This window comes from Anopheles stephensi, chromosome 3 (genome assembly GCF_013141755.1).
Source record: "Anopheles stephensi strain Indian chromosome 3, UCI_ANSTEP_V1.0, whole genome shotgun sequence".
In the NCBI taxonomy this organism is placed as follows: domain Eukaryota; kingdom Metazoa; phylum Arthropoda; class Insecta; order Diptera; family Culicidae; genus Anopheles; species Anopheles stephensi.
In genome coordinates, this window is record NC_050203.1 from 80,942,494 (window position 1) to 80,969,246 (window position 26,753).

Sequence of the window (26,753 nt, forward strand, 5' to 3'; positions counted from 1 at the left end):
TTTTCATAAATTTTAAATAAGCCTGAGATTCTTCATTTGATTCTAATTTCAATTCGAAAACAGCTCCTATTGCGTATAATATCTGCATGACAAATCATGGGAGCTAGATTTAGGTTCGACACCCTTGACCGATGCGCAACGTGAATGGAAATGAACACGTTACTGTGGCAACAGTTGCTTCTATGATCGAAGCCCTTACTTAGCACAAATAGGGAGAGAATTAGGGCAAAATTCGTGTTGAAGATGCTTAATAAGGTTTTTCTAATATTGTAGTTTTTAAACAAAAAAAATTTAAACGAACTATTTAGTATTCAGTAATCAGTTACAGAATATTGCCATTGGGTATAGAAAGGGCAGTTAGCTAAATACAAACATTTTCACCCTATTTTCCTTTAGCTGCAGTGCTTAGCATAAGTATGATTTACTTCGTTTTTTTTTTGCCAAATTTTAAACAACTTTTTTAAGTAGAATACTATATACTGTGTTTAATCTTGTATAAAGCCTTAAATTATAACTTGATTATTTATAGACAATAAATATTTTAATTTTATTTTTTAATATTTTTTGTAATCATAAAAAATATTCAATTACGATTTCAAACACATCTCTCAACAAATTAAAAAAATAACATTTTTAGAATTTTAACTCCTAGCGTCGCGCCTACACACGCAGCACACACTGTACCGCACAACATAAAAATGCCGCAACCTTCCAACGGTGAACACAGTCGTGAAATGCAAGCCGTAGTCGAACGCAGTCGTGCTTCTTCGCGCGCGTGAACGGAATTGAATTGTTCGGGGTTGGTGCTGCCTTTCGATATTCTCGCATTATTTCCCTCTATCACCGGCCACGGTACGAACGTGTTCAGCGGTGTTCGGCGTTCGTAACGACAGAAAAACGGAAGTGTTGGCCCGCAAAGAGGCAAAATAAAACAGGGACAGCATCAAGCAAGTTAGCGACGATTTTGTTAATTACAAGCAAAAATATATATATTATCCACCGGAAACTGTGTGTGCGTCTTAGAAGGCTGTGGAAATTGATTCCGAGTGTCACACCGTGGTGCAGCAAACACGGATTGATAGTGCGTTTTCGCCCACGAATAGTGTGTGTGTGTGCGTTGGGTGGTTTTGTGGCCCGCGTAACGAGAAAAGCGAATTCCGATCGGTTAACGGTGTACCAAACGTGCAATCAGCGCGATTTTTTTTTTCGAAAAGTGTTTCAGTTTTTTTTGGTTCCACTGTGTGTGTGCGGCTTGTGTGTGTGTGTGTAGGTGTGTGATTGTGCGATTGATAGTGCATGTGAGAGAGGAAAACAAAACCCTCTAACCGCCAGGTGGGAGCATAGAAAAGTGCAAGCTTTCCCCACACACGCACACCGAAAACCGGCAAAAGAGAAGAAGCAATAGGGAGGGAAAGAGAGAGAGAGGGAGAAGGAGTTAGAAAATCACTCCCCCACCCCTTTCTGGAACAACGCGCACTGGTGGGTGTGTTTTAACCTTTTTTTTTTGGTTCTTTTTGGTCCGATTTTTTTGTTCAATTGTTGAAAGGGAAATTAGTGAAAACGCGGTGTAAACGTGAAATGTTGTGTGTGTAGTACCGTGTGGGTGTGCGTGAAATAGAAAAAAAGGAAAAAAAAAGCAAGAGCGCCAGGTGTGAAGAAGAAAGGGCTCCGCACGATTCGATGAAATTAATTTGAATTAAAACCGTTGCTAAAGGTGCAGGAATCGCAACCAGCAGCAGCGTCTCATCGAACGAAGCAGGCTGTGAGAAGAAAAATCTAAACTAACATTTGACATTTCGAGTACACCGGAGGAGTTTCCTCATTTGCTGAATAGTTTTCCCTGTTTTTTTTTGTGGTGGAAATTTCTGAAGAACGCCGAGAAGAAAAACGTTCTTTTGTTCAGAGCTTAAGAATCTGAAGGTGAGTAGTGTCTTCTTATTTCTTTGCTCAGTTTTTTTTGTTGGAAAATTCTGCGAAAAAAACACAACCCACAAAGATACGTAAAGTAACAATCGCATGAAGAGGCCCCACGTGAGCCAACAAAAACTAGCGCAAAACTATGCTTGATTTTAAATATTTTATCGACAAAACAAACTCCCCGTCGCTCTTTTTTGTTGGTGGTGTGTTAGCATCCGATGCCCCCTCTCCCGGGGTATTACGGACCGAGGTTGCTATGGGAAAGGAAGTTTTTCCTTCACGCGGGAAAGAGGCCTCGGTTCAGAAACGCAAAAAGGGGGCAAATATATTAACCAACTAATAGCAGCAGGGTGAGGAACTGTATTGGGACAACGGTTGGGTTCGATTCGAGTGTTAGGACACTTGGTTAACTTGGCTCGGACTGTGAGATGCATTCTTGCTTCCTAAGGAAACAGGTGTGCTTCCTTGAAAGGACAGCCTATAGAAAATGAAATTAGATTGGTGCAAAGTCGTAATCGTGGTTCGAACTCCTTCTCACTTTTGCACTGATAGTAGAAATGAGGACAATACGGTCCTCGGAGCGAAGAATCAATCGGTTGATGGGGTTGGCTGGTACGGGGCCTCTTTCTTGGTGCATTTTAAGCAACTGGAGACATTCCAACCGTCGGCTTCATTGCATGCTCCATTTTCAATTAGTACCGAGTAGGCCCCCGACCGAGTTTTTCCCGTTCGTCTTTACGTGTCATGGACATTTGGGATCGACAGGGGTTTGCTGTTGGAATTGAATTATAAATGACTCCATTTCCCCCGATGCCTACACTCAGTCAAATCGATAAGCGGGATTGTTATGCTTAAATTAAGATTATGTTTTGTGTTATGATAGTTTTTTTTGCCTATTTATTTCTTAATATTTAATTGAATGTTTTCTGTCTTTTGCGTTTTAAAAAGACCAAAAAATCAAATGATTTCAGAATTTTTTTTGGTATGAAGTTATATGTTGCTCTGGTGATATCAGCTTAGAAATTTGCCCAAAATGCTTTACCCTTGTCTTTAGTGTTTAATTTCGCCTTATTTGCCTTAGCTTTAATTTAGTTGAATATTCCAAAAATATTGGAAACTTTTTTTTTAAATTTTACACCTTAAAAAATTATGAGAAATATTATAAAAATTATATTATTTTTTATTCTGAAAGCTCGGGAAATGATTGAATGGGGTGGTCCGGTTGCAGAGGCGACAGCGACGCCGATCTTCACACGGCAGGACCGTAATTAAAATCTCATCCAGACCGCTTCATTTACCTAATGAAATTTCCAGGGGAATATAAATTTTCAATTTTTTGGTAGGAGATTTTATATTGAACTTATAACATATTCCTAAGGGGAATTAACAATGGCTTATTGAGCTTTTTTAATTATTGCCGTTTGACAAAATTTGTGTAAATTAAAATTGATTTTTTTTCATCATCAACATAGATTATTTATCATGTTTTTTGACGAAGATTCCCTATTATAACTTCCATAATTGCGCTTCTTTATAGGCCACTGGGATGATTTAATACTTTTTTTCCCAGAAGCTCTAAGATAATGCCTGCCGGCGAGCATCGAATATTTTGGCCTGCATTGTTTCAGCCTCCTTTACAATGAGTTCACCATTACGCCTAAATGAACAACAGCAAGCCAACGCACTGGCCCGATGCCGGCAATACGCGATCCGTCTGGAAGCCAGGTCAGCTTCGTAGAGCCGCGTGTGTTGAGCAAAAGTTTTTCCTTTACATAACTACATTTAATCGAGCAGCAAAAATCACCACCCCTTAAGCTACCGCGAAAAGCGAGACATTCCATCCCCTTTGAGGAAGGTTCAACAATTCTACCACACCTCGTCCCCCACTTGGTGCCCTTCGTCCCTCGGTTGGGCAAATTTATCATTTATTGAATCATTAACGGTTAAGGTTTTTTTTCTGGGCGCGCTATTTTCTGTTTGTTGGATTGCGCTGTTCTGTTTTTCCTTTTGCTGTCCATGGGGCCCCGGGTAACTTCACCATCGTTTCATTATTTTCTGCTGTATCGTTCATTGTGTTTTTTCTCTGTGTGTGTGCTATATGTCGCCCAAGCTTTTGAGAGTGTGTGGTGGTCCGTTGCACCAAAATTTGCCAACAATTTTCTTCTTCCCATTTGCATGGAGTTGAAGTGTGTTTTTCCATTCCACAAAATCGGAAAAATTGACGTTCAACCGGGTAACGTAACGTCTGGGTGCTATGGGGAGCAATACTATTTCGTACATCCGAGGTTTTTTCTTGTGCTCTTGTCCTCGCTGCTTTTTCTGCATCGACCAATTCGATTTCATATCGTTCGCCTTTCCGAGACGTCATCTGTCTCGAGAGCATCGTTCCGGTGCAGATAATCCTGATAGTGTTTTTGCATTACCAATTCGAATTGAAAATCAATGAGTTCGATTTTCCATATAGAGTGTTGTTCTAATGCACTTGTTTTGTCGGTGACCTACCATGGTGCACACTGTGAGCAACAAGATTGCAATATGATAGCTAGGGGATAAAAGTGACAAAGACAGACAGCGAGAATGGTAATCGAATTGAAACTCCATTTTAGTTTAATTTAATTGAAAATGCCACTTAAACAAACGATACGACCCCTGCATCTCTGATATACTTAAGAAATAAGTCACTTGGTAGAACTAACGCCAGCTGTCAAATTTGACAGCTCAAATTTTTAGATAAAAAACCTATAAAATAATCCTCAAAATTTAAAACTCTATACTACAGCGAACATCCGTCCGATGCGAAGTTGCATGCATCACATTTTCCACCATCGAATAAGTCGTTAAGATATAAGGTCCCTCCCATCACGGACGCATCAGGGCATTCCACGAACGGTTCTGCCATCGTACCTGCTACCGTGTACGCCCGAAGGAATGCAAGCCCTCCACTTCACCACAACCGTCTCCTGCTAAGAGAGTGTCAAGTTCAAGTTCAGTATCCTTTTATTGCATCATCTCCCAAGCAGGCAGCCTGGTGGTCAGTGCCACTTATTACCGCAATCAGTCGTCCACCCGTGTCGGAACTCCGTGCTCGTGCGCCACTCCATGCTCTGCTCTGCCCTTGTTTTCTTCCTCCTCGTACGAGACTATCCAGCGTGCAAACCTTTCGTCGCGATTTATGTAAGCGATCGAGATCGAGCGAATGGCCCCCGAGGTCCTAGCATCTTCTCATTCAGCGCAATAACACCGTCCACCATAATTCTCTCGTCCATTCCCGGTTTTCTACATTGAGCGGATTTTCCCTCACAAGATTCCTCCACATCTCCTTGTCTAGTCCATACGTGGTGCAGCACAAGAACGCCCCCCCGCCCCCTCGTTTGGACGCTCGAACCACGGATCGGTGGGATGTTTACAACCGAAGCCCGCAGCCCTTGCCCACGTAAGACTGTGGCTGTGTTCGACCGCAGGCTTGTCGAACGACCAGCCAATCGATCGTGCTGGGACGCTCCGGAAAGTTCATTGATTCCTGTACTATGTGATAATTGCCAGGTTGAAAAGCGGAGGAAAACCTCCAATCCCCCGGTTTTTTTTTGCCAGCCTCTTTTGCTCTTCTTCTTTATGCACCCCCAGCGCCATGCTGCAATGTGCCGACGGTTCCAGCTAGGGCAGACCCAACATAAGCAGTTACAGCATCGCGAGTTCTTTATGTGCGGACAACCGTTCGCGAGCACGACCCTGACTCGGATTCTACCGGCTACAGCTGGTGATGCGTTTTTCTTCTGCCGCAAGAGATGATAATGATGTTAATGTCGAACCGAAGGTGTTCGCTACATTTTATGCCCGTGCTTCCGTCCGCCCGACCGTCCTCTGTCCCGTGTGTCAGCTGCATCACATTACATCACATACCAGTGTGTTGCAGATATTCCCGAAGGCAAGGACCGGGCGTGAACACAGTCTCACCAGCAGCAGGCATCCAGATGACTGAGCCATCAGTAGCACGGCGATTCTATCTAGTGACCGGAGACTCGTTCGGACCACCGCTGGAGAAATGCTCGCCCAGACACGTACGCGATAGATATTCCCCGTTTCGCATTCCCGCTATTCCCGCTATTGCTATTTTCTGCAGGTCCGTTTATTTTGTTGAAGAATGTAGACGAATCACAAGGCGAGGTTCCAACAGGGACGAGGGTGTAAGGAATCTTGCAAGTCAAGCCCGGTCGTTGCCATCATGGTGCTATGGTGATGTAGCAACTCCTGCTAGAATCTCTGATCACCTGAGCAACCTGACCACAAAGCAAAAGAAGAGCCGTGGACGGGATCCATCTCTAATTATCTCCTAACTTGCAATGGCGCACACACACACCCTTCCAATGCAATCACTCTTGGGCGGGAACGAAGAATAAATGAGCTTCTATTTTTAGCGTACCAGTCCAATCCTATCCAATAGCCCCTTTGTGCTGTGGCAAGCAATATCCTAGCAAAAAGGAGGCATAGAATGAAGGTGTTACCTCCCAAGGTTCTTGCATTGAAGGCAAGGCACCAAACGAAACAAAAAAAAAACACAGGAGACCCATCTTCTACACTCATATGCCAGCTGGAACTAAATCAGACTGACAGCTGGCTAGCGACGGACAAACCCGGGACAGCACAACCTTCCACAAATCACGCAACAACCGCTCAATGTCCTCCCGATCGCGCTATCACCGTACGCGTTCGCCGTGACGTTCGTGATTTATTCGTTCACTCGAGAGGCTTGATGGCACGAGTAGTAGATGTCGCCCGGTCCGGCCGGGTACCTGCGTGTGCACATCCACTGCAACGAAATCGAACCGTTGCAGTTTGCTTGGTTTTTCTTTCTGCCGCGTTTTCCCTTTTTAGTGCGACCATTTGCTGTGGATGTGTGTTACTATGGGCTTGAGACTCTTCAAAGAGAGGTTGTTTTTTTGTTGTTGGTGTGTGCAAGTGGTGGCCCGTGGCATTTTGGTGGGCAGGGCAGATAAGAATGATGAATTATGTAGATCCGATCGTGCGATGTGCGAATTTCGCGGCCAGACTACTAACGACGGCCCACTGCACAATTGTGACAGATATTCGGAATGACCGTCCCGCGAAACGATGGTGTTTGAGGTACGAGGCCACTCGAGTGACACTAGTGTGTGCACTGCACAAGGTCCAGATGAGAGAGCACGTCTAGTCTAGGGCAATTCGGATGTAAATGTACCTCACTCCCGACTGTAACTTCTATCGCCTCGACCAAAGACGGTGGTGCTGGCTCGGTATGTTCGCTGTCGCGCGCTGAGTGATAGGGCAGAGTTAGAAAATGGGATCATTTGAACGACGGATAATTGGAAGTACGGTGCGCTTGGAATCAAATTTTAATTGCATCCACCACCTCCTAGTGGTCGCTCTGCGATTGTTTCGTGGTAATGGAATTTTGAAGGTGATCGTGCTGCGAGCCCCGATTCCTCGTGAGCGCCCTCACACTCAGGCGCTCCTTCTCGACCGTGCGCACTCCACGTGCGCAAGACGGATCAACAAATTGACGTTCATTAAACGGCAACTTGACTTCCTCTTTTGGAACGGTTGTGTGCTATTCGAGAGATCGCTGCACCCTTCAAATGCTTTGAGTGTGATTGCTGCTCAAAGTGTGTGCTTCATTTGGGTCCAGAAGTTGTAAGAAAAACAGGACTTCTCGTAAAGCACCCACATCAACGCTGGCAAGAGGATAACATCTTATTTGACCCTCCACACACAGTCACACACCTTCGAAAGATGTTCACGTACGCTCGAGGAACTGATTCATTGGGAAGGAATTCGAATTATTCCCCCTGCCGGTCGGAGCCGATCGGACCGATCCAAATACCGTGCGCAAAGTCATCCTCGAATCGTTGACCAAAGCGGACATAAAAAAAAACGGACGTGTGTGTGCTGTTATGCCCCCGTGTCAGCTCTTTCGATTCTTTTTTGCGCCTGTTTTCCCCTGGGCAGATGGAAGCTGACGGTGTGTTGTGTGTGCGTGCGTGTGTCCGACACATCGTCCCGGGTCTCCTCCAGTACGAGGGCGAATGTCAGAAGACGTGATCTAACAACACATAATTTGCCTTAACGATCACCGGTGAGCTGGAGATGCATGGCACAACTGCGCCACCGTTGTGCCATCGGTGTGCCGTTCGTCATCTTGAGCACCGAGATCTTCAAGACCCCCGTTGCCCAGACGGCCCAACCATTTCGATCTTGATCTTGGCAATGAACTGTAGTGGCAAATGGGCAGACAGATTCTGCGCACATTCTACGCGAGATTCTAATTCCAGTAGCGTTAGTCTCATTATCTGTCTTTATTCTTTGCTTCACAATCGCCCGGTACACAACCTGACGACTCATCGGTTCGGGTGATGTAGGCGAAGGATCGCTCGGCAGGTAATTCTCCGGTGCTTCAGATTGTGCCTTTTTTCCTTCAATATCTGTTCGGTTTTTTATGACTCGCTTTTTCATCCGCAATAACTCAAGAAACCTTTTTTTATGGTTCACATTCCATTGTGCCTCCTGCGGCTCGTATCTTATCATGGAGAGTCGTAAGTCACAAAATAATCGCCAGTGATAGTATTCCAACCATTATTTTGCAACGGTTTTTTTTTAAATATGTTTAACATTGTCAACTGAAATTACGCTGAACCATGTTACGAAACGGGGTTCAGAAAATGGCACAAACGGAACCAGAAAACTGCGCATCAGTCCAACGACATCGAGACGTCACCGGGAGCGAACGATGTCACATGCCTTTGCCCTGAATAAAACAACATGTGCGTGAACGGCACATTCTTTGACCACCGAAACTGGTTCTCCCGGTGTAAGATAGTTTACCCTGCCTTACTTCACCGATTAAGTCTGCAATACCCCCGGTTCCAAGATTCCCGGTCCAAGATCGTCCAAGGGAAAAAAAACACGCTCGCCCATCTCCTCAACTATCTTGGAATGAACCACCGATCGAACTCGATCGTCCGATGAATCTGTCCGATCGACGTCATCGTTCCGGTTCCGATTTTGAGGTTCATTTTCCATTCCACTTCGACCGTTTGTTGATAGCAAGCGCCGACTTACCTGACGTCACCGGCCGGCCGATGAATTCCTTCGATGCCAACGCATCGCATTACATCCAATGCCAATGACACCGGTCCCCATCTCTGTCGCCCGACATTTAGCTCTTCTGCTCTATGGAGTTGCATCGAACAGCAGCTGGTAACGAATTCGGAACAATTTTCTCTCTCAAAATATCATTTCCCACCGCTAGTAGTCGCACCCCTTTGCTTCCTGCTTGTCAAAGGAAGCGACCGGCCAGTCGAACGGTAGTACTCGCCGCGAGTGTGTGAGTGTTGCGTAATGTGCGGCCATATTTTGCGAGTTTTCTGCGACGGCGATGGTGCGTAGCGATGGTGCATTGTGCGGCAAAGCGAATTTTCTTTCCCCGTGCTACTTGTTGCAACATTCGGGTATTGTGTGTATGGGATCTTCACCATCTTCTGTTTTCTGTCTTGCCCCTGTCAGTTGTGAAAATGTTCACGCTCTTACCGATGAACCGATGAACCTGTTGATCGTAAACCGATTAGTCTGACAGATGAATTAGTCATCTGGGAAAGCTGATGATGACTTAATTAGGGAACTACGTTAGGTAATTCTGTCTGTCCCATCCCAACACGAGATTCAATCAAACAGCGCTCCTCACACATATTTCTTGAAGTGTTACTAGGCATCAAATTGGAGTGTTTCAGTTGTACCCTCACACCTAACTGTGCTGTAGATAAGAGAACAGCAGTTTTTTTACGATCTTTGTTTGCCTGTTGCTTCTATACAGTTTTATGTCTTCATCAATAGCGTTTATGGTAATGAGTCCGAACCCCTAGAACGGTGAAAAAACAAAACAGACCTGCTAACGTTTTCATGGAAACTAATTAGTCATTAATTGAAAAACCCCCACAGAAACAACAACTGACTAAACAAGAGTACACGCGGTCTCCGCCGTCGATGCTGGTGATTGAGATGATATTTGTGCACGTTGCCCTCCTAGCAAGTTGTTTTGTTGTTTCGGTAGGTACTTGTGCTCTTTATTTCACAGACAAATTCATTCCACGCTGTTGAAGCTACCAGAGCGATTAATTCAGAACGGTGACAAGTTCGTGAAGCTCGTTAGATTTGCATGGATATCATCGGACGAGCAGGAGGGTACTTTGCACATGACTAGCTCACGGAACCAAAATAGCGTCATTCATCCATGTTTTATCAATTGTTGACTGTCGTGGGTTCATCGAAATTAGGTTCTATTTCTGGACCGACACGAAACTGATATCCTAATTGAATTGTTTCAGGACGAAAGCAACACCTAACGCCATTATTGCTTAATCGTAATAACTAACGGACATGATTACTAACGTCATTTATTAATCGCCTGATGAGCCGTGGGCTACTGGACATTAAATAACTCATAAGCCACCATAAATGTCACGGCTCCGGTTATTGCTCACAGAATAACACCCCGAAGCTGTAGAACACGTACCGCCATATCTACCAGCCATAGCTTCACTAATCTTGCCTCAAATGTTTGTCTCGGATGGTCCATAAATTGAGACTAAATTTAGTCGGGCTCGTTTTGACACACCACATCCGTTTACCTAACCACCGCCGCATAATCATCTCGTGCAAACGTGAGACAGTTGGCTAAAGCCAACAATAAACACGATCAAGAAGGTCTCCCCGCAACATATGGATGAAAACTTGACCATGGTTCACGAACTGCACTCGCATGAATTATGCATCGGAGGCCATCGGACGAATTGTAGAACTGAGAGGTTTTTTTTTCGTTGAGGTCGCTAATAGACACCTCCAAGTTGCTGTCTTTTGTGGTGAGTTTGGAGATTTTATAGCAAGAAAATTTGGTGAGGATATTGAGGGCCTCATATGGTTCATCAAGATCATAATTTCTCCGGCATGCAAGTGGTCTAATCTTACCGTACAAACATGGCGTGTGCTGCTGGTGGTAGAAATGAAAACAACATCGTAACACACGCTTAAATATGAATGAATACACGAATGAAAGGGCCCCACGCTCTGTATCGTAAAAAAGCACATGCCTGTGCCAGTAGTTAGTGAGGTTATTTTCTACTTAAGAAACGGCGATGCACTCTTCAATGTGGCGTGCTTAGTAGTGTGGTTTGGGTAGAGATACAGCTGCCTAGGTAGGAGTTCCCCGAGAGGAAGTGGAAACGTACTCATGCACGTGAGTACACCGCCGGAGTTTGTTGGGGGCATATCGTGGACACCAATCGACGAGTTCCACGTCACGTTACTCGACCGTATGTCTTTCGGTGGTTTCGCCTCTTGGAGGTCTTGGTCTGATAACGACGATCAATATTGGAGATGGCAAATTCATTTCTTTTTCGGGGGGCTTCTATGAAGTTGAGGTTTTAGTAATCACGGAGTTTCAATATGTAGCTGTCAAAAGTTCAAATCTACTACTCCTATACGCTGAGTTGCTCGGAAGGAAATGCAACCAAAAAAGTAGAAAAGAAGAGCTACACCCATACAGTCACCCCCAACGAAACGTGGTCGCTACTTCGAAGGCTACAGTGCCCGGGACCGGGCCAGAGTGTTCGCTTCCAAGCAGCGTGTGTACGTGACCGACCACCGGCCGCAATGCGTGTATACTGGTGCGATCGACTACGGACTTCAAAACCCGCGGCCCGGATCGATCGCCGGTTGCGATTTCACAGGGCTTGCCTTAAGTAGCAGTAGTAGCCTACCGGGGGTAGAGAGCTGCAGGGACATATTGACAAAGAGGTGGTACACCACATATATCTTGCGTCTTGCTGGGGTTTATAGCATTGACCTTGCTGCTGTTGTGCCGGTGCCCACTGCCGATACTCTATTACCGGCAATGGTCGCGTTGGTGACGGATGTTGATGCCGCATATTGTAGCTACTCCTCCCAAGCCGAAGCCGAACTGAGCAGAAGAAAGAAAAAAAAAACAGATAATACTCACAATAGACGGCCGGAATCAATTTGCGAGTTGTACACATATCACCACACACTTTCAATGTGTCTGTGTACCAGGTCTATGCAGTGGTGGAATGTCCATTGGCGTCCATGTTTGGCGATTGTTCCGTTAGCGGCTGTTAACAGCCGCATGTACATGTACTTCCGCTTGCGATTTCTGATCGGAACCCTGAGCAGATATCCTTCCTTCCGTTTCTTCCACCATGTTTTTTGCAGAATCGATCGTTGTTGTGGTTCTTGTGATATATGCTTCAAAGTTCTGATCTGATAGTATTTACCTTCATTATGATCATTAATTCTCGAATGTCCATTAAAGATAAATAGCCCAGGAATGGTTACCAAAATATTATTGAATAAACAAACAAACCACTCTGGCGTCTCAGAATCGATTTTTGATTCCCCAAAAAAAAAACCCATAAACAACGGAGGGTACTAAGCGAACCGCATAAACACTGTACGCAAATCCTAAGTTCGCCAGAAGGTCCTCCGTGCTAAATGCCAAGTTCAGCCCAAAGTGGTCTACTTTGAGGTTACGATTAGTTACGATTTTTCGGTCCGTAATTAATGCGCTCAAATCCACTTCTCTGCCGTGTGCGATCCCTCTTCATTTGACTAGTTTTGTTTTCTTGTGTGGAGTTTGCGGTTTTCTTTACTTTTCGCAACAATATTTCGCTTGCAGTTTTGTTTTTTGCCTTCTCTTTTTGTTTTGTTTGTTTATACTTTGACGTACCCATTTACACAATAGATCCAGGTGTGTTAGTGTGAAGACACGCAGTTATGTATGGTGTTGTTTTGTGGTGTTTTCTTCTTTTAGCTTGACTTACATATCTAAATGTCTATCAGTATGATTTATTTCTGTCCATGGTACCCACACTCCGCCATCGTTCGAGGCTTTGGTCGTCAGGTCACGCTAGGAGGGAAGCTTTAGCTCCACTCCACGTCACGAAACTATTTCATACGCGTATACGAATAGTTGGCATGCCGCCGCGGGACTGCCGTCTTTGCAGCGCAGTAGCTTCAGTAAGCTTCATCCTTCCGGTGCCACTACCCTGTACCACCACCAGGGGTGCCTCCATCATCGTTTCGCTGGCTGGGTTATGCAGTTTTTGGGAGTGTTTGTTTCTTCACCATGGTGAGCTTTTCCATTATGAAGCTTGTTTGTTTTTCTTTTTTTTTCTTTTAATACACTTCTCTGTGTGCGTGTGACTTCTCACTACGCTCACAACAGTTTCGATGCCATTTGTCTATATCGCTCGACACTAGGTCCCTCCGATGGGCCTTACTTTGTTGATAGTGCGGTGATTAGATTTCAGCTTTTCAGCAGGGCACCAAATGCAAGGTTTCAGCATTTCCTAACCCTCCTTTTACCTTTTCTCCGGCGCCCTCCGCCTCGTGGAAAACCCGTCGCTCAGTTTTGACCTAGATTTTCACTTTTTATGTTGTTGTTTTGTTGATAATTTCCAGCCAGAGGTTCGGTAGGCTGCTCCTAGGAGACCTGTTTCGGGGTTTTTTTTTCTCTTTGTGCACTCGGGGAGTTTTCCCGATGACACTAAAGGTGACAGTTGCTGCAAGCTTGCTGGAACCACAAATTGGTCTACATTCACTTTCTAAACCGCATAGCTGATACTAAAAATCAGGCTAGGCATATCTGTTGGGAATGAGTTTAATGGCGACCTGGGGCCGATTGCGATCTAACCGACACCGAAGCACCTTGGATGATTCTAGTGCCGCACTTTTGTGTTGTCGTCTGCTCAGTAGAGAGTAGAAGCGAAAGTTATTTCGTTGAAAATGAATACATTAATCACGGAACGCACTTACCGCAATCCAGTAATTCTCGATGTCATCAAGAAACGGTTCCATCACATCACACGGCCCGTTTCATTCATACAGAAACCCCTAAATCATATGTACCTACTGAATGAGCGTTCCATACTTTAATGGACCCTATTTCGATCAACTTACCCATTGTGACATAATAAACCATCCTCACGTTCCGGCCACACCGGCTCATGCATTCGGTCAATGAGCTAGCTCGTAAAACTGTGCATGTTCCCGACCGGGCTACGATGACACGTACGTGTCCCACCGGGACCGGCTACCGTCCACGCGACGACCCTCAACAAATGTGTGGAAAAGGCAAAACTTGCCAAACTGCCCCGATGGGAACGGTGGGCAATAAATTCTCTTGACCTTTGCGCTATGCGTTCTTACTCAGCCTGTACAGAGGGAGAGAGAGAGAGAGAGAGAGAGAAAGAGAGAAGGAGCGAAGTTGTAGTGGTTCAGCTCATGTCGCAAGGTAGCGTCGTTTAGTCTCGCTTTAACGGACTTTATCGGATCATTCTTTCGGCTCGTTTGCACCGGTACTGACCACTCCTAGGACGGGATAATGAAGGTTAGCTGACAATGACGTACAAGAAGTTGACCGTTATGGTGCTATACCCAAACCCTCTTGTCACGACTCTAACAAGAGTTTGATTTCCAAAGAGCGGTTTTTTTGTGTGTGTTGTATACTTCGTCCCTTCTGTCTAGCTCCGCTACCTGTAACTCCTAGCTGTATCGCCAAGCTTTCACCAGCTGTTCACCGCAAAAGGGGTTTGGCCGTTCAAGTTCACCAACACCTTCGTCCCCGACTGCTAGCGGGGATACTTCCACCGAAACCACCTCACACACCTAATTGCAGCCCTCGGTGGGTCTTTCACTTTCGTGATCTATTTCCGACCCGATTCTATTAATGTGATCGTGTAATGGCAGTGACTGCCGGCTGTACGCATACGGCTGCCTGCCTCTGCCCATGCACTGCTGACAGCATTAGCATATCGCAGTTCCAGATCTAAACTTTGACTTTCCATCCTGTTTCCTATCTTCCAGCACGACACAACAACCGCATTCGGCGCACAAGCGAGGCTCGAGACGAGACAGTGAAGATGGAACCGGTAGATAAACGGGCCACCACCACCACCACCACCTCCAGATCATCGATGGCCCGACGTCCAGCGACGCTAGCACAATGCACACTGGTCGGAGTAACGATGTGTCTATTGCTTCTCACAGCGTCCGTCGTACAGACAGGTGAGTAATTGCAGTGAGCGTCACGCAATGTAGTAGTGTAGTCCAGCAGGGCTGGCCGACACCTTCGGGGGCCATGTGCGATTTTGAATAGAAATTAGAAATGAGACTATGACTGGGTGGATAGCTTTCCCGAGGTTTGTTCTCATGCTGTTTAGATGCGAGACTTGGGCGTCTAATCTGACATGCAGTGAAGTTGTGAACCTAATGCAAAGCGGAATCGAATGCGCATCTGACGGTACACGTGCTGAATGGGAGCCTTTTCGCTGTCGGAGCAGCCGTAAACAACTTAATTGGGCGTGTGTGAGCATGAGGGCAAATTTGTTAAAGGGCCGTCAAGATAGCGGAAATCTGACTAAAGTGATGTTAATTCTGGGTGAAAATGAAGTTGGAGATGCAGTAATATATTTTAAAAATCAATGTTTGCTTTAAGGTACATTAATGGCTGTTCTGATTTCTAGAACTCCTATACAGCTACCTGTATTGAAACCTTAAAGCAGGACAAAAAAGGTCCATCATCCTTCTACCGACCATCAAAGGCTAATTTGTGTTTCATCACATTCGTTATTGATTTCCTGCTTACACTTGTGCGTCAGTGTGCTGTGTACACACAGCTACCACACCACACCACGCAGAATAATTTATATCCTTCATTCTGCATCGCCCATAACTTACGTGCGGATGAATTATGCTTAATTTGAATGCAATTAACTACACCGCGAGCACTCGCACCGGATGGGGCGTCCATTAGGAATGCGTCATCCTTGGACGTAAAGGAATAACCAAGAAGAAGCCACCAGCAACGGTTGCGTTTTAATATTTCTGTACCATAGAAATGGCTGTCTTCAGGCTCTTTAACTCAGCGTTGAGGGATGTCAGACAGAGAGTCACATAGTTCACAGTGGAATCTTTAAGTTTGAAAGGCTTTCCTAGCATTTTTTCTTATTTGAAACAAGAATTATTGGTTAGCATATGGCGCACGCCGTCTGCTGTGGCCTTGAACCGACTGTGCCAGCACCAACGAACCACACAAAACAAACGGTGCTATAAACAGAAAAGTCCATATTTATGCAGCTTTTTTTTGGTTTTTGTAAGTCACCGGTACACCGATATCCCTAAAGAGACGCCCGACATCGGCGCGGTTCACAAACAGAATGGACCGTACCGTACCGGGCAATACCCAGTTGGTCCACAACTCGCATGCCACAACTCGCTTCTCAATTCCTGGACGAGTAACCTTCGCAATAGACCCGGGGGCTGTCATAGGGCAGGGCTCTGAATGTGTGTTTGCTAATTACGCTTGCAAGGCACATCCACGCTGCGCGCTCGTCTCGTCTCCGATGATAATGACCGAACGACCGATGGCGATGATGGGTCACAAAATTTGAAACATTGTCACGACGCTCTAGGTACGAGCCGTGCCTGTACCGCGCCCAAGGTACGGCGATGCGACGGCAGTAAGGTAAAGGTCACAAGCAGGGAATGACTTCCGGCGGTAGTACGATGCCTAACGATTTGAAGAGTTCAATTAAATCATTTTTCGCGTGCACGGCATACGGCGTGCCCGATTCCTTTTTGCATTTGGAGAGTTATGGTTGTTTTTGGGAACGCTCGAGGACGAGATAATAGTTCCGGGAGCGGGCGGTAGCATCACACTCCTTAAGGACACACGTGCCATGGACGTGGGCAGACCAGATGCCCTTGGGCAAATGAGATTCTAGAGCTAACGAATCGATATTGTTTCTTGGGTAATGTGCTCTTGAGAGTGAAAAAAAAACACACGAAACATAACTTATGGACATTAAGATATTGAACAGGTTACGGATATTCCAACCATTTGTCGAGACCTGACCAAGGATGCGTACACCGATCACTGGTCGTCGCGTAAAATCCTGACTGGAAATACCGGCGATGTTATTCATCGTGTTTTTAACCCGTGTTAATTCCCACGCATCGTTAAATATCTTGGAGGGTCATTTCCGGAGATTCATCGATTCACTGGCAAGATGAAGCGCTTGTGAGGGCGGATGGATATATTCAGAGTTGGGTTTAAGCGAGCTTTATCAGTCGCGTATTGCTCATTTATGGCTGTTGGTTTCATTAACGACAATTATTTGAACGCCAGATATTGCATCATTATTGTAGGATCAATTTATGCAATCACTTCACAACTGGAACCATAAAGTGTCAGCAAGTTCATTACCTTTTTGTTTTTTTTTTAACAAAACACCCGATAAGTTATGACTAAAGACTCATCTTCGCACAATGCCTCACACGTTGCTGACGTGAGGTTTGTGGATGGCTTTCTCAAATTGCGCCAAGTAGTCAGTCGTCCGCCCGTACCGGCCGGCCGGAAGAGAAGTATGAATGGAGCAAACCTTGGGCACCTCCCGACCCTAACCCCCTCGGTACACGAAAGCCACAACAGCTGACCACTGCTGAAACCTGAACCTTCCTCAACAAAACGCTGGACCACCGTGCACCGTTTCTTGTTGCATTTTTATTGCCGGTCCCAACAAGAAACCTCCCGGAGGGCGGCCGACACTGGCCTGGTAACCTTGGTGTGTGTGTGTGTGTGCCTTTAGGAAGAAAGAAAAACAAGAAGCTCACTTTCCTATCGTGTACCGTAGAAAGAGGAATGCAAATTATGCAAATTTCGACCGCTCTATCTCTAACCTCCCATCGGAGAGGACGATGACGTCCGGATGTCGCGCTCGGTTCGGTGTGTGCGAGCTGACCGCAAGGGACTGGCAGCAGTAGGACGTGTCTTGTTTCCGCTGCACGTTTGAAAATAAACCCATCGCCGTTGGATGGGAAAGTTCAGCAATTCCGGGAGATGGGCCAGTGCCGGTAGCTTCAAATTCTAGGATTTTTAGGAACGGGCTCAAATGTCACCTGCTCCGTAATCGGGAGTTCAATGTTAGGTGTGAAGTTAACGGTATAAATAGAGCAGCAATGGCCCGAGTGGGTTGCACCTAAGTGTTATGCAGTTTTTACTAAGGTTCTCTTAGAGATTAGCTAGTGTCGTCTTATCTCTCTATTTTGTTGGATTTAAATAAGTCAAAGTTGAAACCATTAGAGGTCCCACACCAAAGTTCGTTTTCCAGCGGTTAGTTTGAAGTCCTGCACTGCTTCAGAAAACATTGTTGACATCTTATAGGTCGGCAAACTGTCATGGAGTAGAAGTCCAACGACGTCCTTCCTACGATTGGCCGGGCCATGAATGATGACTGTTTACTGCAATCATTTGCCCATGGGTCCTGGCCACTTTGAAGAGGTGGTCATGCTCCTCATGATCCAACAGAGCGCAAACCCATTGTGCGATGTGATCTCTGATTAATGAGTTTTCAGTCACTCGCGGCAACGGACCCAAGGTGTTGAAGAAAATCAATTTCTCTCAAACAAAACGTACCTCCACTGTTCCCAGTTCCCCGTTTCTTATATTCCCCATGTGTGATCTGCCTGCTGGTGGTGTGCATTTAATGTTGTTCTGTTTGTGCAGTCCGCACTGCCTGAGCTCGAAACCATACTATTTGTCATCGTTCACACGGCCGTATTGTTTGTCGGTCGTGTCGGTTCTTCATGGCCACTCTCTACTAACTTCGGTGCGGGAATTGGATGCAGTCGACGCGCGAATGCACAAAGAAGCGCTTATGTGCGCGCCAATGCGTTTAACCATGGTTCTTGTTTGTCTATTTGCTTGCCGGGCGGATGTTTTTCTTCTTTACACCGTGTGCGAGCTATTAACGGATTTGTCGCCGAACGTTACTGTCCACAAGGGGTAATTGTGGCATGAAATTGTGAGAAGCTTGAAAATCTTCAAGAAACTTCAGCTTATGTCGTCTATGAGTCAAGCACCTGTCTGATGTCCCGGAAAAATTCTTACCAGGATATGGAGCGCAAAGAGACGTTTAATGCGCACACTCTAGTGCCGATACTCATTTAGTGACTCTGCAGATATTCATCTCGATCCGTGCTACCTGTTTCCCGCTAGGAACGATGATCTCACCGGCCAGCTATGTCTGCCAGGTTTCCAGTGATTCCGTTTTTTTTTTCTCTCTCTGACCAATGACACACAACCACATCATGACCACGATCGGCGGTAATTGTGATTAGGGAAAATTATAGGTCTCACACCCGACGGCAGATGCTTCGTGCTACCAATCAAAACCCCTTACAGAACTCGGCTGTCCCTAAGTGTTCTGCTAACCGGATCTTAGACCACCGATTCATCCACGGCACATTCCACACGGGATGATGGAATCGTTTGCCAATTTTCCTAAAGTAATCTTCTTCACGGAAGTTGGGCTGCTTGGAGCAGCTTTTAGTGTGTGTTTTTATGAGCTATTGTGAACATTATTTGATGCCCGCATGATCGAACGCACATGGGAGATCACGGGTGCCAAAAGACTGGCTGAATAATCGGCTGCTGTTACTACCCCGGCTAACGAATTGTGCATTAAACACCCTTGTTCGTGCGTGCTGCTGTCGATTAATGTGGATGCTTGGGTTGTGCGTTAACACAATGGCTCTTTGTAAGTGGCAGTTGGTAGTGAGCATTTCCTCTACCTGACCCGAACACGTCCATCCAGGTCGCGTGCAGCTTTCGTCTGAAACTGGCAGTGAGAAAGGTGAGAGAGATGAGATACAGACGGGCAAACCAGTAAAAAGTCTGATTATCTATAGACAGATCGCAATCAATTGTAATACATGGCGAGTACACCGTCAACTACTTCAAACCTTGCAAAGGTGTTGAAAACTACCATGCTGATGGGAAATCATCATGCTCAATAAGCTGTACCTGCATGAAAAGCTGAATCTCAAATTCTTGAAGTTTAAAATAGCTTAAGCTGGCCTATTGAAACCCCTTATCACTTTTGAGGTTTCGGTGTTGCAGCTGCAAGGCTTAGTCAATGGAATATCCAAAATCTTACATAAAGCATCCAATTACCTTCGACAACAGCGGACATCAATCATCATACCTTATATTCTGCATCTGCTTATCGCTTACAGGACCCGTGATCCGATCGCGTCGCATGATTCGAGAGATTTACGTAGACAACTCGGCAGCGTCCCCGGCGGCACCAGAAACCACTTCGTCGGAAGTTCCTAGCAGCAGTGCCAACAACGGTAAGTCACACACACACACATGCTCTTTTGCACTCCCGCACCGTGCAGTGACCGAAGGGAGGGAGGTGTATTGACACTCTGAATTTGGCTTAATAAAAGTGAAAACTTTCATTAACATTCCTTCCATCTTTGTCTCTCTGTTTTCCGCTCCATTGCTTTCTACAACCGGGGCTGACCGACCGCAGTAACAGCAACGGACATGTGCCTATACGATGGTTCCTACATTGAGCGATCGGCGATAGCATGCGAGAAGAAGCACGGTTGCCGTGCAATTCAGAAGACCGGCGAATGCTGTCCAGACTATCAGTGTGGTACGTATGGGAAGAAGTGATATCGGAAGGTCATCGAGGTTTTTTTCCGTGGAGGGTCATGTGCCATGTGCTCGCTTTTATCACGATGAGCTATATTCTCTCGGGAGTTTGAAAATAATGCCGGGCTGTTCATTATGCTTGCAGAGTGTCAACGAGATGGCAAAACGTATGCCAATGGCGAGAAAGTCTTCGACCCGAATACTCCGTGCCGTGCCTGTTACTGTCAAGGTAAGATATTATGATGATTTTAATAAATACACTAAGTGGTCAGGTTTGAAAAAAATTCAACAGACACCACATCCCTAGGGTGTGTATTTTATCACATCATTTTCACCCTTGCGTGACGTTCACTCATTTGAATAATTAATCTTGATACCTTTACACACTTCAACAATTTTCCCCAGGTGGCGAAATTACGTGCAGTGAAGTGAGCTGCTACAAGCGAAACGACTGCGATCCGAAGTATATCCCCGGACGATGCTGCCCAGAGTACGACAACTGTCCTCCGCTAGGTATGTGATAATATCCGGATAATATGGTCTACTGCAACTTCCAACGCATCGCTTGTCAGGAGAATCAGTCTAATATTTTATCACAATTTCCTACATTTTTTTGCAGAAAACTTCAAAATAACGGAGTCCGGTGCGAAGGATGCAGCAAACACCGAGCGGCAGGATGAGGAAACGAACGAGGTGAAGGGGAACTATGCCGTCGAGGCGGAAGACCTGGCTGGACTTCAAAAGCACCAGACAACGACGACGACACTTCAACCTGCCGTTACGCCGTCGATGCCCAACGATAACCCGCTCGGTATCAAGATCAAAGAAATCACGAAAGTGGAAGAGATTCGTCTGACCGACAATCGCCCCAGTGCTGAAGAGCAGCAGCAGCAGCAGCAGCAGCAGCAACAACAACAGCAGCAACAATTGGCAGCTAGTCGCGAAACAACCGTCCAGCCATCTTCATCACAGAGCGAGGAGCTTATAAATCTCGAACATCTAGACGTCAACGTGCCGGACGATGATGGTGAGAATGGGACGAAAATTGTCCGCCACACCGACGCCGATGAGATGCGCTCGGATGTGGACGGCGAGCGGAAGGATGCGAGTGAAGAATCGCTCAAAACTACTTCGGCGGAAAATCGGCTAGAATCGAACGAAGCGTCAACCGTCGGTACGGTGTCATCGACCCTATCCGAATCGGACGAATGGATGGATGTGAAGGAATTCGGCGACTCGTCTACCTGGACGCCAAGCTCCTTTGCTGTTAGCACCACCACCACACAAGCACCCTCGCTAGCTCCGTCGACCAGTGGGCCATCATCGCGCGATGAGGAAGTCGTGTCCGAGAGTAACATGAAGCCATCGAAGCAGGATAATGCCCTGCCAGCAGTGGTTCAGATCGGTGATAAGCTGGTAATTGTGGACCACAACCAACCGAAACCCATCACCGTGATCCAGGTGGAAGAGGTCGAAGGTCTGCAGCGTGGAGAGGATGACAGCGTGTACGATCAGGAGATGTACACGGAGCGCAATCATCATGCAGCAGCTGAGAGTGGTCGGGAATCGTCCAAGAAACTGAAGCTACATCATTCGGCCGATTTGGAGCAGGAGACGCTTTCAACGCAGGCCGATTCAAGTGCGGCTTACGAAACGGTTTACCATGCAGGGTCCACAGAACAGGCTGGTGGCGGGGTGTCTTCGGAGGAGATTTTCGAAACGCAACTCTACACCGAAGGTCCTGAGGATGCAGCGATCTCAGCGGAACGAAACGATACACAACAGGGAGAGCCATTGTCGGTGAGCAAGGAAGAGTTCCTGCACATGGGAGACTCTCAAGAACCGGCCAAGCTTCAGCAGGAAGAAGAACACACAACAAGCGCTGCCATCGGAAGTTCCAGTACGTCCTACAGTAGTGTTGAGGAGGGTAGTACCACAATGTCCGATCTGCCGGTATCTCTCAGCTCGGAAGCATCAGGCGATGAGATGATCTACGATACACATTTCTACACCGAAGGACCCAGCACATCTTCGGAGGAGCACGGACCAACGCTTGGCACTGGTTCGGAAGAAACGTCCACCGCCGGAAGCACATTCATCCCGCGCCACCCGGTTCCCGTAGCGGATGAGCTAGCTACGCAACGCGAAACGTACATCGAGGACAACGAGCATGAGCTCATCCATCCGGGCTTTCAACCCATCCCGGAGGATTTCAGTCTACCGCAGCTTGACCAGCCAGCGATGGAGATGGAAATGGACCATCAGCCAGCATCGCCTAGCAAAAGCGCGCCAGCTAAGCAGGAGAAGATCCTATCCGAAGTGTTCGACCTGAAGAGCAATATGTCCTCCACAACCGCATCGCCCGTAACCGGTAGCTCGGAGTCATCTACTTCAGAAGCTGGTGTGCCCGCGAGCCAGGAAGAAACGTCCAACTCTCCTGCTTGGTTGAAGGAAGATCCACAGCCTCAGCTGAGATCCCCAGGCGAACCACTGCTCATCCCCGAATGGGAACGTAAGAATGGTACCAACAACAGTAGCTCCTCGGAGGAAGATCAAGATCAGGATGCAAGCGGCGCCGGTAGTGCACCCAGTGACTTCCAAATGCTGAAGATGGGCTCGGACGAGTACGTGGACGCCGGTGAGGGTAGTGGTAGCGCACCGTCAACATCTGCCGCGCCCATGTCAGCAAAGTCTTCGGCAGTGCCCGAGAATCGTTCGGAAGAGGAGGAAGACGAAAGCAAAGCGAAGGAACCAACGGCTGGTGGACTGGAGCTGGGTTCGGCCGCGAACTCTTTGCTCGATATCGATTCTCCCATGTCGTCGGCAAACGTGACCGACGACCAGTCGGACAGTGTGAAGCATAATCCAAAGAACGATGTGGAGAGTTTGAAGTACGATGAGGACGAAAACAATGCCACCGCCGACGAAGCCATCCCGAAGAAGGTGCAGCAGCTGGAACCAAGCGAACGGGCAGTGACGCCCACATTGACCAGTGTCTGAGTCCTGCAACGTCGGCTGCAAAATCCTGGTGCCAGTTTAACGTTCTCCCCGGTAGCACAGTGACGCTCCTCAATATGGGTACGACCCGACTGCTGGTGTGCGTGTGTGTGTGTGTGTATGTGGTAGTATTTCTGCTCCAACTGCAGATGTGCCATCAAATTGTAGATTTCTTACCCAAACCTCAAACATCGAGCTGGTAAGACGGGCAGGATAGAGTGTCTTTACGTCCGTTTCGGCTCTGCAACGTAGGAGTTATGTACAGTCTCTTGTGTGATTGGTTCAAATTCTGTATGGCGTATAAAAATTGGAAAACCCCCCCCTCCATTTTGTGCAAATTATTTATTCTCGCACCACACATTGTTCCATGTATCAGTCGTGTCTATGTTTAGTGCTTATGGGAAGAATTGCTTCCCAAAGGAGCCTGTTGCGGTACGTCAACCGTGATGTACTGTAGATAGTGTAAGGCCTTATTTTACTAACGTCCACACCGATATCCACTTCTATCGGTGGTGGCCAAAAACTGGGGTGGGAATAACCGGGTATGTGATAAGCGAGACGAAGCATCGTCGGTAGAGTGATGGGAAGCGTTCCAATGTGTTTTGTTTTCTTTCCCTTGCGATTAGAGCCATGCATGCCGGTTTTACTTTACACTTAGGAGACTGTTGTGTTTAAGCAGAGGTTCGCTAGCAAGTACGTATTTATTAAATGTCACGCTATTTATATATACCGCCGGTTTCGTTTCATCAAAATTTCATCCCGCCACCCCAGCAGTACACCGGAAAATTGTCCCTCATCAATCGTTCTTTCGTGCGAGCGGCTCCTCAATGAGTAGAGAAGCGAATTTCGTAGCGTTAAGGAATGTAAGGTTTAGAAGCAAAGTGAAATCAGCAGGCATATCTTAATCCTAACTATGGTAGTCTCTCTGGGTAGGGGAATGAATGGTAGGTTAATCGGTCGCGAACGGTCGATTTGTTTATCACTGTCGTCTGGCGCTAGCAAGGCCACACCGTTTTCAAGCAAGTCGTTTAACATTAGAACGTTTCCAGTACAGCTGGGAATATGAGGTCAGAGAGAGAGAAAGAGAAAAAAAGGAAAGAAGCATTTTTTATTCTGAAAAAGCAAATTAAAAACAAGTTTTACTAGTTTCCGAAACATAAGATAAAGAAAACACTACATATTACAATTTTCAAGCATAGTTATATTATCATTAGTGCGTAACTAAATAATTTGTATCTGTTGAGAGCGAGAGAGAGAGCGAGAGAGAGCATTACAGTAGGAAGAGCAGCAACAGCTTAGGTACTACATGCAGTAAATAAGCCTAAGAGCAAAAGTAGTTGTTGATTGGAGGGTAGCTAGATAGTGAAATTAACAATATTCAAACAAAACTGTAAAAAAAAAATTACAACAAACCTATGGATACATGCAGAATGGAATAAACAGTTCTATGACAAAGAATGACATCTATTGAAACCCCGTTAAGGCTGGTCGGCTTGTCTTTATCGTTTAAATTCAAAATAACGGACAGTTTTGATGAAACGCTTCACATGAGAGCAAAGAAACGCTTAAAGCAACGCCTGCTAGAGTGGTTGCAATCAAGACGTGCTGCACGCATTGCATACTTTTAGGCGGTTTTCATCGTTCAAGGGAGTTCGTCGCTTATGATGCTCAAGACTTTCGTTTCTGGGTTATTTATTTAAATGTCTTCCTCTGCAATTTTACTTCATGGATATTTTAGTGTAATTCTCACTTCGTAAAACTATTTTATATTTTATTCAAGAGCAACATTTATTATTTAGTAATTATTTTTTTATGGATGCTTCCATGATCGCAGTCTAATTTCCATGGGAGAAAGATGAAATTAAACGCATTCGAATTCATCCCTGAAAAATGGCCTTTGTGATCAAGACACACACCGCTCATCAAATATTTTCACTCCCGTCAGAGGACGAACTGAATTCGATTCAAATTGTCTACACAATGTCGATTGCTGACGCCTACCTGTATCGCATTGAACGCGCGGCGTCTGCCACCGACGAAAGGGTGGCTGAAAACTCAACAACAACCTCCTGCGCCGCTACCCCAACCCATCACCACCACCACGTTTGAAAAACGTGACTTCCGAACTTTCCCACCCCGTCCGTCCGTGTGGCCAGTATCCCCACAAGTGGCCTGGGGTGGGAAAAATGAGAGTGAAAGTTGACAGTTTATCACTATTTCGGATCGTGATCGACGTACGGGATCGATCGGCGGGAGCGATAGGGTGCAACAACTAATACACATGCTCACGGGGTAAAGAAGAAGAAGAAAAGGAAAACAAAATGGGAGCGCGCGCGTGTGTGTGTGTGCGCGCAGCACGCGCCATATTCGCACGGTCACGACGATCAATAGGCAAATCGTGAATCGTTTCTCGCTCATGTACGCACCGGGCCAGTACGATCGATTATGTTTCGCTTTCATTCAAACGCTTCCGTTGCGTCGATTGATTTACCTCACAGCCATTTCTTCGAGCCACCTTTTTTTTTATTGCGCGTCTCCGTTGCTTCCTTTCCGGTGGTAATTGTGAACGCTGGTAAGGTTCACGAGGCAAACATTAGCTTATGAAGTTTGTGCTGGCCACGATTGCGTAGCTTTTTTAAATGCTTCAGTTTTCACGTCTGCCAAAATGGGCAAATCGTCGGGTTATGTAATGGAGCGCGATTTGGAGCATGCCAGCGAGCCGGATTGCTAATCCCGAAACTCCCATTTAAGTTTTAAGCTCGCAGTTTAAGCATTTGAAGGTCAATTACAAAGATAAGTTTCAGCTCGGTTTGGTGGGATGCTGATCGCGATCGAAAAGAAAACTGGCGAGCAGACTGAGCAGAGCAGTGTCATAAAATTCCATCCCATAACCGGTCCTGGCGGGGAAGCGAGCAAGCCAGCACCAAAGAAAGAACCTCACATCGGTGCATCAACTTTGTAGACTAAATGCAGTCCGCAGCGCACCTTAATCTTTAAACGCCATTTGATTGCATCCTGTGCTTATTAATACTTCCAATCGAGAGTTCGCAAAAAAAAAACCTTTTCGAAGATGACACTCGAGTTGTTTTTTGCGCGTTCTTCGTGATAAAAATTCTTTCTTCCTAAGCGAGGAGAAAAAAGGAACCGGTTTGGTGAGCTCAAGTTGCGAGGAAAACTCGTCAAAGTTGCCCCCGACGGTTCCAAAATTAACTCTAGATGGCTTTTTTGTTGTTGTTAATAAGAGGAACACTGACGGGTGATCTTTAGAAGGGAAAGAGTTTTGGATTAAATTTGA

The 26,753-nt window shown here is 46.2% G+C and overlaps 1 protein-coding gene across 4 annotated transcripts; it reads left to right on the top strand.

Annotated features, from left to right (window-relative positions):
* The first annotated feature begins 722 nt into the window (after positions 1 to 722).
* Positions 723 to 24,919, top strand: LOC118511806 (serine-rich adhesin for platelets). 4 transcript variants are annotated; one of them, XM_036055342.1, is made up of 8 exons: positions 724 to 799; positions 1,547 to 1,920; positions 14,824 to 15,024; positions 20,035 to 20,151; positions 20,337 to 20,462; positions 20,607 to 20,690; positions 20,867 to 20,974; positions 21,081 to 24,919. In XM_036055342.1, the coding sequence occupies exons 3-8, from the start codon at positions 14,880 to 14,882 to the stop codon at positions 23,459 to 23,461; spliced, it is 2,961 nt and encodes a 986-aa protein (XP_035911235.1). In that variant the 5' UTR covers positions 724 to 799; positions 1,547 to 1,920; positions 14,824 to 14,879; the 3' UTR covers positions 23,462 to 24,919. The 4 variants fall into 4 exon arrangements, with proteins under 4 accessions (XP_035911238.1, XP_035911235.1, XP_035911236.1 ...); XM_036055343.1 differs by having other exon boundaries at positions 727 to 852; XM_036055345.1 differs by lacking the exon at positions 1,547 to 1,920 and having other exon boundaries at positions 723 to 1,479.
* The last annotated feature ends 1,834 nt before the right edge of the window (positions 24,920 to 26,753 follow it).